Source organism: Acanthochromis polyacanthus, chromosome 17 (assembly GCF_021347895.1).
Source record: "Acanthochromis polyacanthus isolate Apoly-LR-REF ecotype Palm Island chromosome 17, KAUST_Apoly_ChrSc, whole genome shotgun sequence".
NCBI lineage: Eukaryota > Metazoa > Chordata > Actinopteri > Pomacentridae > Acanthochromis > Acanthochromis polyacanthus.
This window is the reverse complement of record NC_067129.1, coordinates 2848572-2862567: the sequence shown is the minus strand read 5'-3', so window position 1 is coordinate 2862567 and position 13996 is coordinate 2848572. Positions and strand designations below refer to the sequence as shown.

General features: G+C 37.2%; 2 protein-coding genes and 1 non-coding gene across 3 annotated transcripts; 1 reads left to right on the top strand and 2 right to left on the bottom strand.

Moving 5' to 3' along the window:
- Nucleotides 1-158: 158 nt before the first annotated feature.
- Nucleotides 159-4375, bottom strand: LOC110951817 (cytochrome c oxidase subunit 7B, mitochondrial). The gene is made up of 3 exons (XM_022195063.2): nt 4233-4375; nt 2443-2558; nt 159-387 (listed from the first exon to the last, which is right to left on the bottom strand). Exons 1-3 carry the CDS (start codon nt 4357-4359, stop codon nt 301-303), a joined length of 330 nt encoding a protein of 109 aa, XP_022050755.2. The 5' UTR covers nt 4360-4375; the 3' UTR covers nt 159-300.
- A 425-nt stretch (nt 4376-4800) lies between these two features.
- trnal-caa (transfer RNA leucine (anticodon CAA)) lies at nt 4801-4911 on the top strand. Its single transcript has 2 exons — nt 4801-4838; nt 4866-4911. It is a non-coding gene; the product is annotated as a tRNA-Leu (tRNA).
- Nucleotides 4912-5897: 986 nt separating this feature from the next.
- pgrmc1 (progesterone receptor membrane component 1) lies at nt 5898-13867 on the bottom strand. Its single transcript, XM_022195064.2, has 3 exons — nt 13534-13867; nt 9140-9295; nt 5898-7501 (listed from the first exon to the last, which is right to left on the bottom strand). The coding sequence occupies exons 1-3, from the start codon at nt 13826-13828 to the stop codon at nt 7407-7409; spliced, it is 546 nt and encodes a 181-aa protein (XP_022050756.1). The 5' UTR covers nt 13829-13867; the 3' UTR covers nt 5898-7406.
- Nucleotides 13868-13996: the final 129 nt, after the last annotated feature.

The window sequence follows — 13996 nt, the reverse complement described above, 5'->3', positions numbered from 1 at the left end:
GAAAAATAAACCATTCATTCATTCATTCATTCATTCATCCTCAGATATTGTGAAGGTACAGACAGAAGGCAGGAAGTTCATCTTTTATCTTTTTTTTTTTTACATTATCTGTAGTGATTTGACACTCTCTGGCCATTAATTCACACACAGGCACTCAGTAGAATCACAATTAATTTATTTGGACAAAGCAACACGTTGGAATAAACACAGGCATTCGCCATCTGAACACGCAGATATTCATTATTCATCTGTACAACCAGAGCGTTTCTCTGATGGACGCAGGTCAGTCATGGCGGCTCTTTACTCCTCCTCAGCTTCTCTCCACGGTTTGGGCTGCACCTTTCCGACCGGCGACAGGTTCCAGGTGATTCCGGTCTGAGTCAGGACCTGAACGACGACAGGAAAGTTATTTTATTTAAGAGGGACACTGTACTTTAGAACCTTCAGGTTAACGGAAAGAAAAGCTATTTTCACACCAGAAGCCACCAAAAAAAAAAAGTGGAGGTATTTATCGAAAATAACGCCTTAGACCAGGGGTGTCAAACATGAGGTCTGCGGGCCAAAACCGGTCCTCCAGAGGGTCCAATCCGGCCCCCAAAGTGTAAAAATTATAGAGAAGACATTAACTGCAGATTGTAAATTAGTAAAACTATAAATTTAGAATCATTTCTAGACCATGACAAGTTGTTTGATCATAAAGTAAAATACCAGATTGCTTTGTCTTGTTTTTGTTCTTTCTCTGACTTATCATTTTGTTTCTCGTTTTGTGTTTCCTTTATGTCTTGCTTGTGTTTTGCTTTATTTGTTGTTTTGTGTATCATTTGTTTTGTTTTTTGTCTCGCTTCTGTTGTTTGTGTACTGCTTTGTCATTTGTGTAATTTTTCGCTCATTTGTAACTTTTTGTCTAGTTTTTTGCCTCTTTTTGTTTTGTTTTGTGTCGCTTGTCTAATTCTTTGTCATTTTGTGTCTTATTTTTGTAGCATTTTGTCTTGTTTTTGTTGTTTTTTTGTCTGACTTTTGTCATTTATTACTGAAATTGAACTTACTTTTCTTAAGAAATTTCAGTTTGTTCACGATGTTTTGTAAAAAGATAATTCTTAAATGTGAACATTTTCAGAAAGTAATTTTTTGGGATAAAACAAAGGAAACATTTGGAGTTGTGGTTATTTATGGATTATTAAGTCATGATTTTACTGGTCTGGTCCCTGAACTAAGAGGAGTTTGACACCTCTGTCTTAGGCTCATAAAACAAAATAAATGTTCATGAAGTCATTCTGCCTTTCTGTCTTACCTTTAATTGTTCATTTTAATAAATTCCTCTACTTGCTTTCTGTCAAATAATTTTGGGGGTTTTTTTGGACAAATTTATTCATAGCTGCAAGAGTAAGGTTATGTTTCAGATTTAATCTTAAAATCATTTCACACCTTTTATATTTCAAAGATCTTTGAGGATATTTCAGTCCCTTAATGTGGTAAAATAATGAAACACTCTCACATTTATCGAGCTCTGATCGCCCTCCAGTGGTCAAAGCCAACTACTGAGGTTTCATTAAATAAGCAGCCGTGTTCCTGCAGCAGCACACGTGCCAACATACATGTTCGTTGTGTCTTGTGTGTCTTTTGATGAAACTAAATTATAACTGGATCTATAATAACAAACCCTGTCAGTGAAAGAGAAAAAAAGTCGGGCAGCGTTTCTATGTTCATTATTCTGATTTCATTGGTAATCAAACCAACTATTTCCTCGTCGATAGTTTGACTCTTTTTCAAACAGAAGATCTAAAATGCTTCCAAAAGACAACAACAGACCCAACACAACACACAACACACACAAACAAACCCACACTCCATCAGTGGCTTAAAGAGGACTCCAACTGCTTTCTGCAATCCAAATATTAACACTCTTTTTGAAAAATGGAGCCAGTTTTTAGATTGTTTTTGCAAAGTAAATCAATTACATCATATAAGTAAAGATGCTGATGTGATTAAAAAATAATTCAGACATAATATTTGTAATATTATCCTCTCCTAGTGATTATAAAATATGTGGGTGGTCGCTGGAAAAATAATGTAACATTTTCACTTTTCTTATGTTTAAGATGCTCTTTATTCCAAATCTGACCTTCCTGTTGAACTCAGCAGTTGTTTTGATCCATTTCTGTGCTCAGAACATTGAGATATCTGACTCAGTACTGTTTATGTAATCCAGCTGTAACCGGACAATACTGTGACCGAAGGCAAACTCAGTTCAGGAGGTCACTGGAGGGGCAGTGAGTGGTTGATAGAGCTGCTCAGTAATCCTTCTAGAATTTTGACACTTTGACATTCCTCCTACACTGATACCCCAGGTACAGGTCACATTTTCTGAAAACGCCACATTAAAATCTAGCCGTCTGTTTAGTTTATACACATGATCATTAAATGTGACGGTATGTAACTTACGTAAGCCCAGACAGCTGTGCAGAAGACGCCTCCACCGACCATCAGACCTGTGCCGTACTTGGAGTGGAAGTCCTGAGGAACGGTGGATCCATTCCTCACCTGCCTCGCAGCCTGACCTGAAAAACACACGACAGATTTCATGGGAGACACTGAACTGCAGCATTAAGTTAAGGTTTTAGGTTATATTCTGTATATTCTGAAGGATTTTCTGATCATTATCTTGGTCATTAATGACCAGTAAAATAATCTCCAACTGTTATGACTATCATTGACTGTTTTTAAAGTTTTCTTTAAATAAACTCTTCATAGTTTATAGATGATGAGGCGTTCTCTTTTCTGCACAACTTGTCGATCACAGGCAGCAACTTGGTTACAAGTTACATGAAATAAAGCTTTGAACAGCATCATAAACGTCTCTAACTGTCCTCAGTCCTAAGTTGTCGTCTCGAGCATTCACATCCATAACTTAGCTTTCCAGAGCTGTGTTGTTATATACTTATAAATGATACATTTAGAGCTACGAAGATAAACTGGTCATAGAGCCACAAGAATGACTTTTTAGAGAAAATTAATGAAGCAGAATTGGCTAAATGAAAGAAGAGCTGCAATGATTATTCAATCAACTGAAAACTAACATTTGAAGCTATTTTAGGGATTGATCACTAATTCCAGTTTTGTTTTTACGCCAAAGATGCCCATGATTTGTTGCTCTGATGAGTTATGCTTTTCTTTATCATACATGACAAGTGGCTGAATAGTTTTGAGTTTTTAACTGTTGATCTTTTTTCTATTACAGCTTCTTAGCTTTTTATATATCTTTGTTTACTTTAATTCTCCATACGAGTACACTGATTATGTTTGGGTTGTGGACTAAACCAGACATTTGAGGACATCATCTTGGGCTTTGAGACTCACTGATCTGACATTTGACATGTTATAGAGCAGCATTAAATAACAATGAAAATGATCATTATGTTCAGCCTTAGTGTAAAGTAAAACTCGGATATTAAGTTACACAGCAGGTTATAAAGTGAACTCAGGACGGCCTTAAATCACCCCTTTTAAATTCAACCTTTCAGTGAAAAGGAAGTGAAGAGACTTAAGGGTTGGCTATAAAACAAGACTTATGCATTAAAAAGGCAATACCATATCGAGATGTAAGTTGATGTTTGCCCCTACATTGCTTTCCAAAAAACAAGTTCTCCAGCACTTAATGATCATAATAGACATTTTCTTTATAGTGACACTCTAATATAGAAAACAAATCTGCCTTTCACATACGATTTCAGCAGCTGCTAGATGCTAAATACAGACTGTCCTTATTTGCCCTTGCAAATAAATTAATCTCACAGTCAAAATGCATGGACATTATCTAGACCGTTTACCGTAGCCTGCGATTTAGAATAAATAAAGTAAACAACCATAACTATTTAATAAAATAATAAACATTACAAACGAGTAAGTTAACTGTAATAAAGGCACACAGGTCAGAAGTTCGGGCAACGGAATCTTGAGGACAAAAACAGCACATTAACAAGTCTACTAGACCATAATAACTATTTTAACTTACGAAATAAGATTCAGGGTATTTCATTTTAAGATTAACAGTGTTTTATAGCATATTTTGACTCTGAACGAGATGCTAATGTTAGCATGCTAACAGCAGCTAACACATTGGCCGCGGTCACTGACGAAACAGACTTTCACACATTGTGCCGACTAATATTTAACTGTCACTGGCTCTAAATAAATGCAGACAACACAGCCTGATAATAAAACAGTTTCCTTACTGCTGATGTTGACTGCAGCTTTAGCAAACCGGTACATGTTGCCTCTTCTGGTGTCTTCTGATACCCTTGAAGAACGGAAGTATAATATGGCCGCTGCACGTAGACCCAACCGGAAGTTATGTTGCATTCATGATAAATATGTAAATAATTTAGGCGAGAACTCGAAGATCACTTCTGCCAGGGTAATTGGTAAAAAATACGACACATGTTTCAAAAATCCGTTCTAAAATCGTTTTAAATGCAAAATATAACAGAGTACGGGCTTATCATCATTGAATAATACCATAATAAGGCTCAAAAGTTCTTCCGTTCAATTCTTCTTCCCATGTTTCTGAATGTAGCATCATTTCATTTGCCAATGTGAGCATGCGCCGACAATACTTAACGTTTAAACATGAAAATGGAGGACAAAGTCACACTTTAATAGAACACAAGGAGCACAAGCGATACAAAAAAATTAGTAGTTATTCTGAAGTGTAAAAACAACAAATACAATCTACGACCAACGTCTCATTTGGTACGCTTTGTGCCAAATAAAATTCCAAGTTAGTTCATATATTAGCACCGTGTCAGGATGGCCGAGTGGTCTAAGGCGCCAGACTCAAGGATAAGCTCCTTCCGCTGAGACGGGACTTCTGGTCTCCGAATGGAGGCGTGGGTTCGAATCCCACTTCTGACACATACCTTTTCCTGCCTAAAAAGGAAAACTAAATAACTAACTGCAACAAATAAACTGTGGTAGTATCTTAGTTGATTATAATACGTCTGCATTAAGAATCCTACAGAAGTACAATGAGCTTGATGCATTTATTAGTGCAGCTAACATGTTAGCATTTCTGATTTGCTTTTTTATTATAAATTGTATGTATTGCAACTAGTTTGTCAGTTATGGTCCGTTTTGTGTTTTATTTCATAAATATTTAAGCAAAAATTATAAAGCTAAAATAAAAATTTAATTGAAAATACGCATACAAGGCATTATGTTGCATTTATCATTCAATAATGCACTGTTATTTTTGTATTAATAAAGTATTTTGACATTATTTGTGTAGCAATCTTTATGAAAACAGAATATAGCACAGAACAAAAAGAAAAAACACTAAAAACAACACCCACCTTTTATCCTCTTGATTGTGTTCAATCAAAACGAGGGCAGAAACCCGGTGTAATTGTACAAAAACAAAAAAAAAATCAGACCACAAAAGCAAATCGGATAAATAGGTACAATCAAGATCACTGAGAATCTTAGGAATGATTCTAAAATCAATTCTGAAGCAGACTGATGAGCATATAAAAGAAGAAATCTTGTGTATCTCCAAACGTATATTATGTGTGCCCTCTTTCTGGTCTTAATAAACATGCTGCTGAGTTTTAAATTAATTGTAGTTGAGCTAGATGCCACTTTTATTTATTTGAACTAACAAGAAAGAGGAAAAATGAAAATAGAGGGAAAACAGGGAATTCAAGCACACCAGCATGCATTTTTAGCAAAAAATTATTTATTGGAGGGAGTAAAAAGCCTCAATACTTTAAATACAGTCCACCTTAACTAAATGTTTATGCATAACAGGTACATCATTTCTTCTTCTTAAGATCAACAGGTCATGCTGTCTCATTTGATTCTATAAAAATCTTACAATGACATGAAAATAAAGAGATGCAGTCTTCATTTTGTCGTATTTTTTATTAAATCAAAATATCATTTGAGGATTACACCAGTATGACAGTATTATGAGGATTATGTACAAACATACTGAAAACGTTCAATCTGTTCATATGGAAAGTTACAGAGGTGACGGAAAATGAAAAACATTAGTGGAACGTATTTTTCAACAGTCGGAAAAACACCACCTCCTTACATTTAACCTTCTGGATTATAAATTAACGTGTTTCTGCAGGATGGGACAAATTTAAGAAGAAAAGCTTAACGTTCATCGTTTTATTTACGCAGGAAAATGTGGTGATTTGAGTTGGAAAACCAGAGATTAACCGTTAGTTTGCTGCTGATTAGTGCCATCAATTAGTGTTAATGAGAATGTAAACAATCATCACCTGAATGGGGAAATTAAATATGATTTCTTGTGTTTTCATCTTTAAAACGGCGGTTTGCCAGCAGCATCAGTGTTTAAATACAAAGCCATGTTTTGTACTTGAACACTTTCCTCCAGCAATCAACATTAAAAACACCACATTTTAGCACTTTTTCTGTTTGTTTTGTCACAGAATCATCGCACATTACTTATTTTGTCTGACCTGCAGTCGAAAACCCAAAAGAAATTGCAAAGAAAATCCTTAAATTTGTGAAGCTGAAACCGTAGATCGCACTAAAAATGTACTGATGACTGAACTGGGTTATGTTTTATTGACTGTATTTCAATGAGATTAGAGGAGACGGTTGAGATAAAAGAAAACAAAGCAAACATCTGGATTGTCACCGTGAACGTTACAGTCAGAACAAACTGATGTGTGGGAATGTCACAAACATCTGTGCAGTTTGTGGAAAAAAGGAATCAAACATTTGGCTGTTTGATGGAAATTAAATGCATTTCGGCACAAAGAAGCAGTTAAAGCAGATCTGTAGCTGTGTTTATTTCTAAAAAAAACTTCACTTCGGCTCATCCGTGTTCGACTGCATTCACTCTCCTCTTTAAAGTAAATTCTGGTTTTAAAAACAGCTTTTATTTTGAAAAGCTTTAGAAATGTTGAACCTAAAATGTAGGAATGACTCCTCTGGACTGTAGTTGAAGCGGCTGTCGTAGATGTTTTCACACAAAAAAATACCAGAACTTTCCTTTAAATTTGCTTCTAGCCGCAGAACTTTGATATATTTTTATGAAATGAAAAGCGACGCCTGAGGTCCTCAGATGAAAGATTAATGTTATTTCTGTTATTTTTTCAGGCGGCATCACAAAAAAAAACAACAGCAGAGATAAGAAGAGGATCGGAAATGCAGCCACGGCTGGTTTTTAACACCTAAACTCTACCAAACTACCCAGCTCTACATCAGCTGTTAATGCCGTCTGCAGAAATAAACGGACTTCAGTCGACGTATAAAATCCAGGATTGGTCCGAAAGCGTTTTCTCTGAATCGTCCTAGAAGGAGGCAACAGGAATCAAATTACAAACATTAAGGCATTTCTTAATTTCTCCCCTTCAGAGTTGCTTTTTCCTTTTCTAGTCCGTCTTCTTGTCCTTTGCCTCGTCGTCGTCGGTGTACTCGCTGGGCTCCTCTCCGGGCTTCAGGAGTTTGCCGACGTAATCGTACTTAACTGGAAGGAAGAAGGAAGCAGATGAATCACAGAAGCCCTCAGAAAACAGACCATGTGTTTGTACTGTTTGTTCTCACTAAGGCTGGGACATTAACGCGTTAATTTAGATTAATTATTTACAGAAAAAAAACCGAGTAAAAAAATAACTCATTTAATCCCCCCCTTTCTCAGCTGATGAACACTCCAGACCAGTAGGCGGCGCTAATGAACCTAAAGTCTGTCTGCAGCAGTCTATGGTCTGCAGTGAAGACGAGACGCACTGAGCTTTTAAAAACCTTCCAGATGACAGCTTGTTTATAAGTTTATAAAAAAGTATCAAAATGTTGAATATAATCACTATAATTGCATTTTCAGTTTGCAGTAATCTGTGAATGTAGCCGACAGATGAAAGACGCAGATAAATAGAAAGAAAACTAACATTTTTATGTTTATGTCATTAGTTATGTGACAATAAGTGTCTTTTAATAGCTTAACTATAAACTCTTACTTTATAAAATGATTTTTTATAAATAAAAATTTATATTCCTAAAAAAGAACCATGAAAATGACATTATTTATCCGACCCAGAAACTATGAAAACAGAATGAATTTGTGGATTTTCTACTTTTTCAAGGTCCTTGAACTACTTATTTTTCTTTTATGTGCCGTAGAGCGGAAAAACTAAACTAAATCCAGGCTTTAAATAATCAAAATCATTTTTTTCCATATGTCCCATTTTATAATTGTGTAAATTTTAAATTACAAACACATGTATTCACCTGCCAACCAAAAATGGTTTGAGCTGAAAAACTTTACTTATTGTGTCAAATGTTGCTGTTTGACAAAAATGTGATCCGTCATAATTGATTAATTACAAAGCCTCTAATTAATTAGATTTTTACTTTTTTTGTGCTCGTGTTTATGACCCCTTAGATGCATCAGTTTTTCTTACAATATCTCTTTTATCATTTCATATTCCAGCTGCTAATCAAAAATCATGTTTCTTATATCATCCCTTTAAAATTTGTAAGTTCCCTTTTATACTTCAAAGAAATTGTAATATCACACTGTTTCTATCACTGATAATATTAGAAAAGGTGATGAGCACAAACTTGGAGGAAAAGAGTGAAAAATGTCACAGAACGGATGCAGACATTCTTCTGCTGCTGTTCTGTGTAAAATTCTTTTCAATCATCAAAATGTTCAGAATCTGCTATAAAGTGAAAAATAAACATATTTCAAACATGAAAGCATTCTTGTGTTGCCAAAATATAATAAAAGCAATAATACAAATAATTACTCTGAACCAAAATGGTATAAAAACTGTTAATTGACCGTTAAACGGGTCACTTTGATCCGCTTACAGAAGAGTGTCAGGTCCAATCACTGCAGCATCTAAAGGTTAAGGATTAAAATGCAGGAACTGGAAGATCGATTTTGCTCATTTGGGGAATTAATTGATTGTTTAGTTTGTAAAATATCAAAAATCAGAGACCCAGAAGTAACAACAGTCACAGCTCTCAGTAATTAATAGTAGAAACTGCTAGAATTCACACATTTAGTTTTTAGACAGCTTTTTGTGCTACATCACACTTTTAAAAGCAGTTTGATGGATGAACATCCCCTGCAGTGATAGTTTGATCTTGTGTCTGCACTTACAGGTGAACTGAGCCTCCCACTCAGACAGACTCTCCTGCTGCATGGCGTTCAGGTCCGACAGGTCGTCGGGTTCGTCTTTCAGAGCCTCTTTCTCCAGACAGAAGGTAGCCAAACCTCTGGACGCGTCTCTGCCCGCAAACACTCCATAAGGTCCCTCTGAAAGACGGAGAACACACACCATGAGGTGGATTCAAGCAGAGGAACTAAAGGTGTTATTTATCGCCGACACTCTGCTCTCATCTTCACCTCTATGGAGTCAAAACAGGCTTTAAAGCTTTTGTAGCTCATGAAACACAATAAATGCAAAGTAACCTGCATGTAGAAGTCCAATAATAGTCATTTAAAGGTCAACGTAACATGTTTCAGTGGAAATATCTCAGAATGTAAGATAGAAGACACTAACCTGATGTGTTTAATAACATGACCATATATTTATTACTACAAACATTTAGATTTCTTCTCTTAAAGGAGAAAGTATCTGTTTATATCTGTGCTGCTGTTTCTTCTGTCTTTGCTGTAAATTTCCCCACTGCCAGATCAATAAAGGTTTAATCTAATCTCCATTTACCTGCATACATTCCTCTGACATTCTTCTGCTGTTTCACCCAAAATACACTAAAACAGGAAGCATGATGAGTATGATGTCACATTATTCATGCCTAAATGATGAGTATCTGTATCGTTATTAGAGCATTTTTGGATATTTTGTGCATCAGCTCAGCATTTTCCAGTGGATATTACATGCTACTGTTGAAAAGTTTGGGGTCAAAGTTGTTCTAAGATGAGTTAAAGTCGCTCTAAGATGAGTTAAAGTCGCTCTAAGATGAGTTAAAGTCGCTCTAAGATGAGTTAAAGTCGTTCTAAGATGAGTTAAAGTCGCTCTATATTAGCTCTAGTTGACCTACACTCCTGCTCAAAAAAGTCAGAATGCAGAGAAAACCAGGTGTTTTCCCGCAGGTGGCTGTAATGTTAAAAACATCTGAGTCGTGCTGCCACACTAAACTAACTTTACCCTCATTAAGTCACGCCTGAACCTTTTCCAGGTGAAAGGTGTTTGTGGTCAAAGCAGAGTCACTGACAACCAGATGATCTACCAGAGCAAAGTTCACCAGCTAACCATTAGCAAAGTTCACCAGCTAACCATTAGCAAAGTTCACCAGCTAACCATTAGCAAAGTTCACCAGCTAACCATTAGCAAAGTTCACCAGCTAACTATTAGCAAAGTCCACCAGCTAACCATTAGCAACGTTCACCAGCTAACCATTAGCAACGTTCACCAGCTAACCATTAGCAAAGTCCACCAGCTAACCATTAGCAACGTTCACCAGCTAACTATTAGCAACGTTCACCAGCTAACCATTAGCAACGTTCACCAGCTAACCATTAGCAACGTTCACCAGCTAACCATTAGCAACGTTCACCAGCTAACCATTAGCAACGTTCACCAGCTAACTATTAGCAAAGTCACTAATAGATTACTGGCTGGTTAGCCTAAAAGAGAGGAACCTTAAACTGTGACTATGTGGCTAAAAATAGAAAAATATAATAAAGCTGTTTAACTGCTTCCAATGCTGCAACTCCATAACAAACATGGACAGATGGAAATACAATAAGTTCTTAAATGCAAAAATAAACGCTTTGAGAAACAAGGACAACTATTCTAGGATGTAACATTGAAAAGTTATTTTATCTGCATCAGAGCTTCAGCTGCAGAACTTTAGTTCACACCCAGAGCCTCCAGACATCAGACCAGAACGTTCAGGACGTTCTGCCGACGCTCTGACCTGAAGCTGAGCGGTCTGACGTGAAAATGAGCTCTGGCTGAAAGTAAACTGAGGATCTGGGGCTTCAGGGCTTCGGTATGCAGAGCAGGAGAATGTTTGCATGTCAGAGAGCTATCATGTTGGGCAGAGGTTACACGAAACAGAGGTTACAGTCTGAGATTAGATAAAAACACAGAGGTCCCACTCTGCTGCTGATTCACACGACGGAAGTGGAACCATGAAGCCTCTGGAACTACCACAAAAACACACTAAATAACCACAACAAGATGCAAAATGGTCACACACAACAACAAAACAATATAAACTAACTGCAGAGAATGTTTTCAAAGTGATGAAAATCAAACACAAAGTGATCTAATAATCAGATATGGTCTTTCTGAGTTTGGTTGTTCAGTGTCTGTGTGATCGTCTAAAGTCTCTATAAAGCTGTTTTTATGTCTTTTTGGATAATTTCATGTCTTGTTTTTATTCAGTCTCTTTCAGTTGGTCTCTGCTGTCAATTTGATTTCAGTTTTGTTGCTTTCAGTCCCTTTGTGTTTGTCTTTCTGAGGTCTTTTTAGGTAGATTTTTTTCCATTCTTTTTGTCTCTTTGCAGTCATTTTGTGTATTTTTTGGCCTCTCTAAAGCTAGTGTTTTGTCTCTGTGGTCATTTCAAGTACATATTTGGTCAAATAGTGTCTCATGGTGGCATTTCAAGCCTATTTTGGTTGTTTTAAGTCTCTCTGTAGTTGTTTTGTGTCAGTTTTTGGCCATTTTAGGTCACTTAGTGGTTGTTTTTTTGTGATTTAAAGTCTGGTTTTCGATGTTTTGTGTCTGTTGTGGAAATTTTGTACCTTTTTGGTCATTTTTAGTCCCGTAGTGGTTGTTTTTTGATGATTTTAAGTCTGTTTTGTCTCTCTTTGCAGTCATTTTGTCTCTTTTTTGGTCTATGTAAGTCTACCGTTTCGTTTTGTCTCGTTTCTAGTACGTCTTTGGACAATTTGTGTCTCATTGTGGCATTTTAACCCCGTTTTGGATGTTTTATGTCTCTGCAGTGATTTTGTGTCTGTTTTTGGTCATTTTTAGTCTCTTAGTGGTTGTGTTTTTTGTGATCGTAAGCCTGTTTTGGACATTTTGCGTGTTTGCAGTTGTTTTCTATGTGCTGTGTAAGTGCTTTAGAGTCTCTTCATTGTTATTTTGTGTCTTTTTGTGGAAACTTTCAGTGTAAAAACAGAGAGGTCAAACTCTACTTCTGTTTCTAGATGACAGAAATGTAACTGTGAAGCCTCACGGGTCAGATTCTTACTTCAGACGAGGACTCTTCTAGTGAAGTCACTGAGCTCATGAAATCATTACTTTCAGACTGTGATCAGATGGTTTTTGTTTAACTTGTCTGCGTTTGATTTGACCTTTAATTTCTGAGGCCTGAGAACATAGAGCTGCTCTACAGACACCATGACCTGACGTGACTTTGCTGATAACAGTTTCAACAGGTTCCTGGAAGAGAAATGCTCGACTTATTCTGGATCATGACAGAATCAGGAAAGGACAGGAAGACGGCAGCAGAAGGTGTCGTTTATTTATTTATTAATGTTGTTTTCAGACTTTATGAGTGGGATTTTCATCTGCTGCAATAATTAGTGGACAGAAAATAAATTAACAACAGTTTTCCAGGAAAAAAAAGCCAAACATCTGACGTTCCAGCCTCTCAGATATGAAGAAATTCTGCCTTTTCTTGTCTTAACGCTTTAGCAAACTGAGTATCTGTTGAGTTGACGAGAGTTTTGAAATGTTTTTAAGAAGTTTCAGAGACTAAATGACTGAATGAATAATTATAATAATCGACAATGAAGATACTCTTTTGCCCTTTGGTCACTCTTTGGGCTGTTGTAAAGGGCATTACAAATAAACTTTGATTGATCGATTGATTCTTATCGGTTGCAACTTTACCTAAAAACTTCCTGCAGTTATAGTAGGGAGGTTAAGTGACTTTTGACTTCATTATGATGCAAAGGTCTCCTTTGGTATGGAAGTACCTTAGGTTCATACAAGTAAATTTATCCTAAGACACAAGTGAGATCACGCTTTGGTGGCCATTTTAAAAATTGCAGCCAAAGCGTGTCTGCTTCGGGTCATTTTTTGTCTTTCAGTGGTTGTTGTTTTGGTGATTTTAAGTCTGGTTTGGGACGTTATGTGTCTTTGCAGTCATTGTGTATGTGTTGTGGGTCATTCTGAGTCTCCTCATTGTAATTTTGTGTCTTTTGTGGTATTTGTGATGTAAATTTAAGAATGAAATTAAAGTCTTCAGAGCTCCTTTAATGTAAATTGAAGTTCTGAATAAATTGTCCTGGAGGGACTGAGGTTTGGTCGAGTTATTTTTCCCGGAGAGCTGCTCTTCTCCAGAGACGATCTCTGGTTCCCTCTGTTATGAAACGAGATCTGAGGAACCGGAGGGGGTGTGGCGGCGGCCAGTGGACTCAGGAGAACAGGAGAACCGGAAAAAAACTATTTATTTTAACGAATAAAGTCTCTAAAGTAGCTAGCCTGTTACCGTTCACACCAAACTAACGGTCGCTTTAACTGGACTTCACATCAGGAGAGCCGGACAGCCAGCCTCACGGTAAACGTTACCTGGTCCGTAGAACTTCTTCCCCCGCGTCACGTCGAACACTTTGCCGTTAACGGCCATGAGGATCCGCGGGTTCTGCAGTCCGTCGTAGGGCTTCAGCTCGGCCACGGTGAAGTCCCTCTTCTTCAGCTTGGGCAGCGGCTTCTCCGCCTCGTCGAACTCCGGAGGTTTGTCCCCGCGGAAGATCTTGTAGAGCAGGAAGAGGCAGAGGCTGAGCAGCGTCAGGTTGAGCGGAGAGGTGAAGATCTCCTGGAAGATTCCTCCCGAAGTCAGCTCGCTTCCGTCCACTTCGGCCATGTTCGTCTCTCTGTCTGACCAGGCCGTGTCAGTGTGTCGGTAGAGTTCAGGAATCCTCAGCCAATCAGCGATCAGCATCACTTTACGTTTTCTGTTTGGACCAATCAGCTTCTTAGAAATGCGTGATACGTTTAAGTGACACTACATATGATAAATGAGTTTGTTATT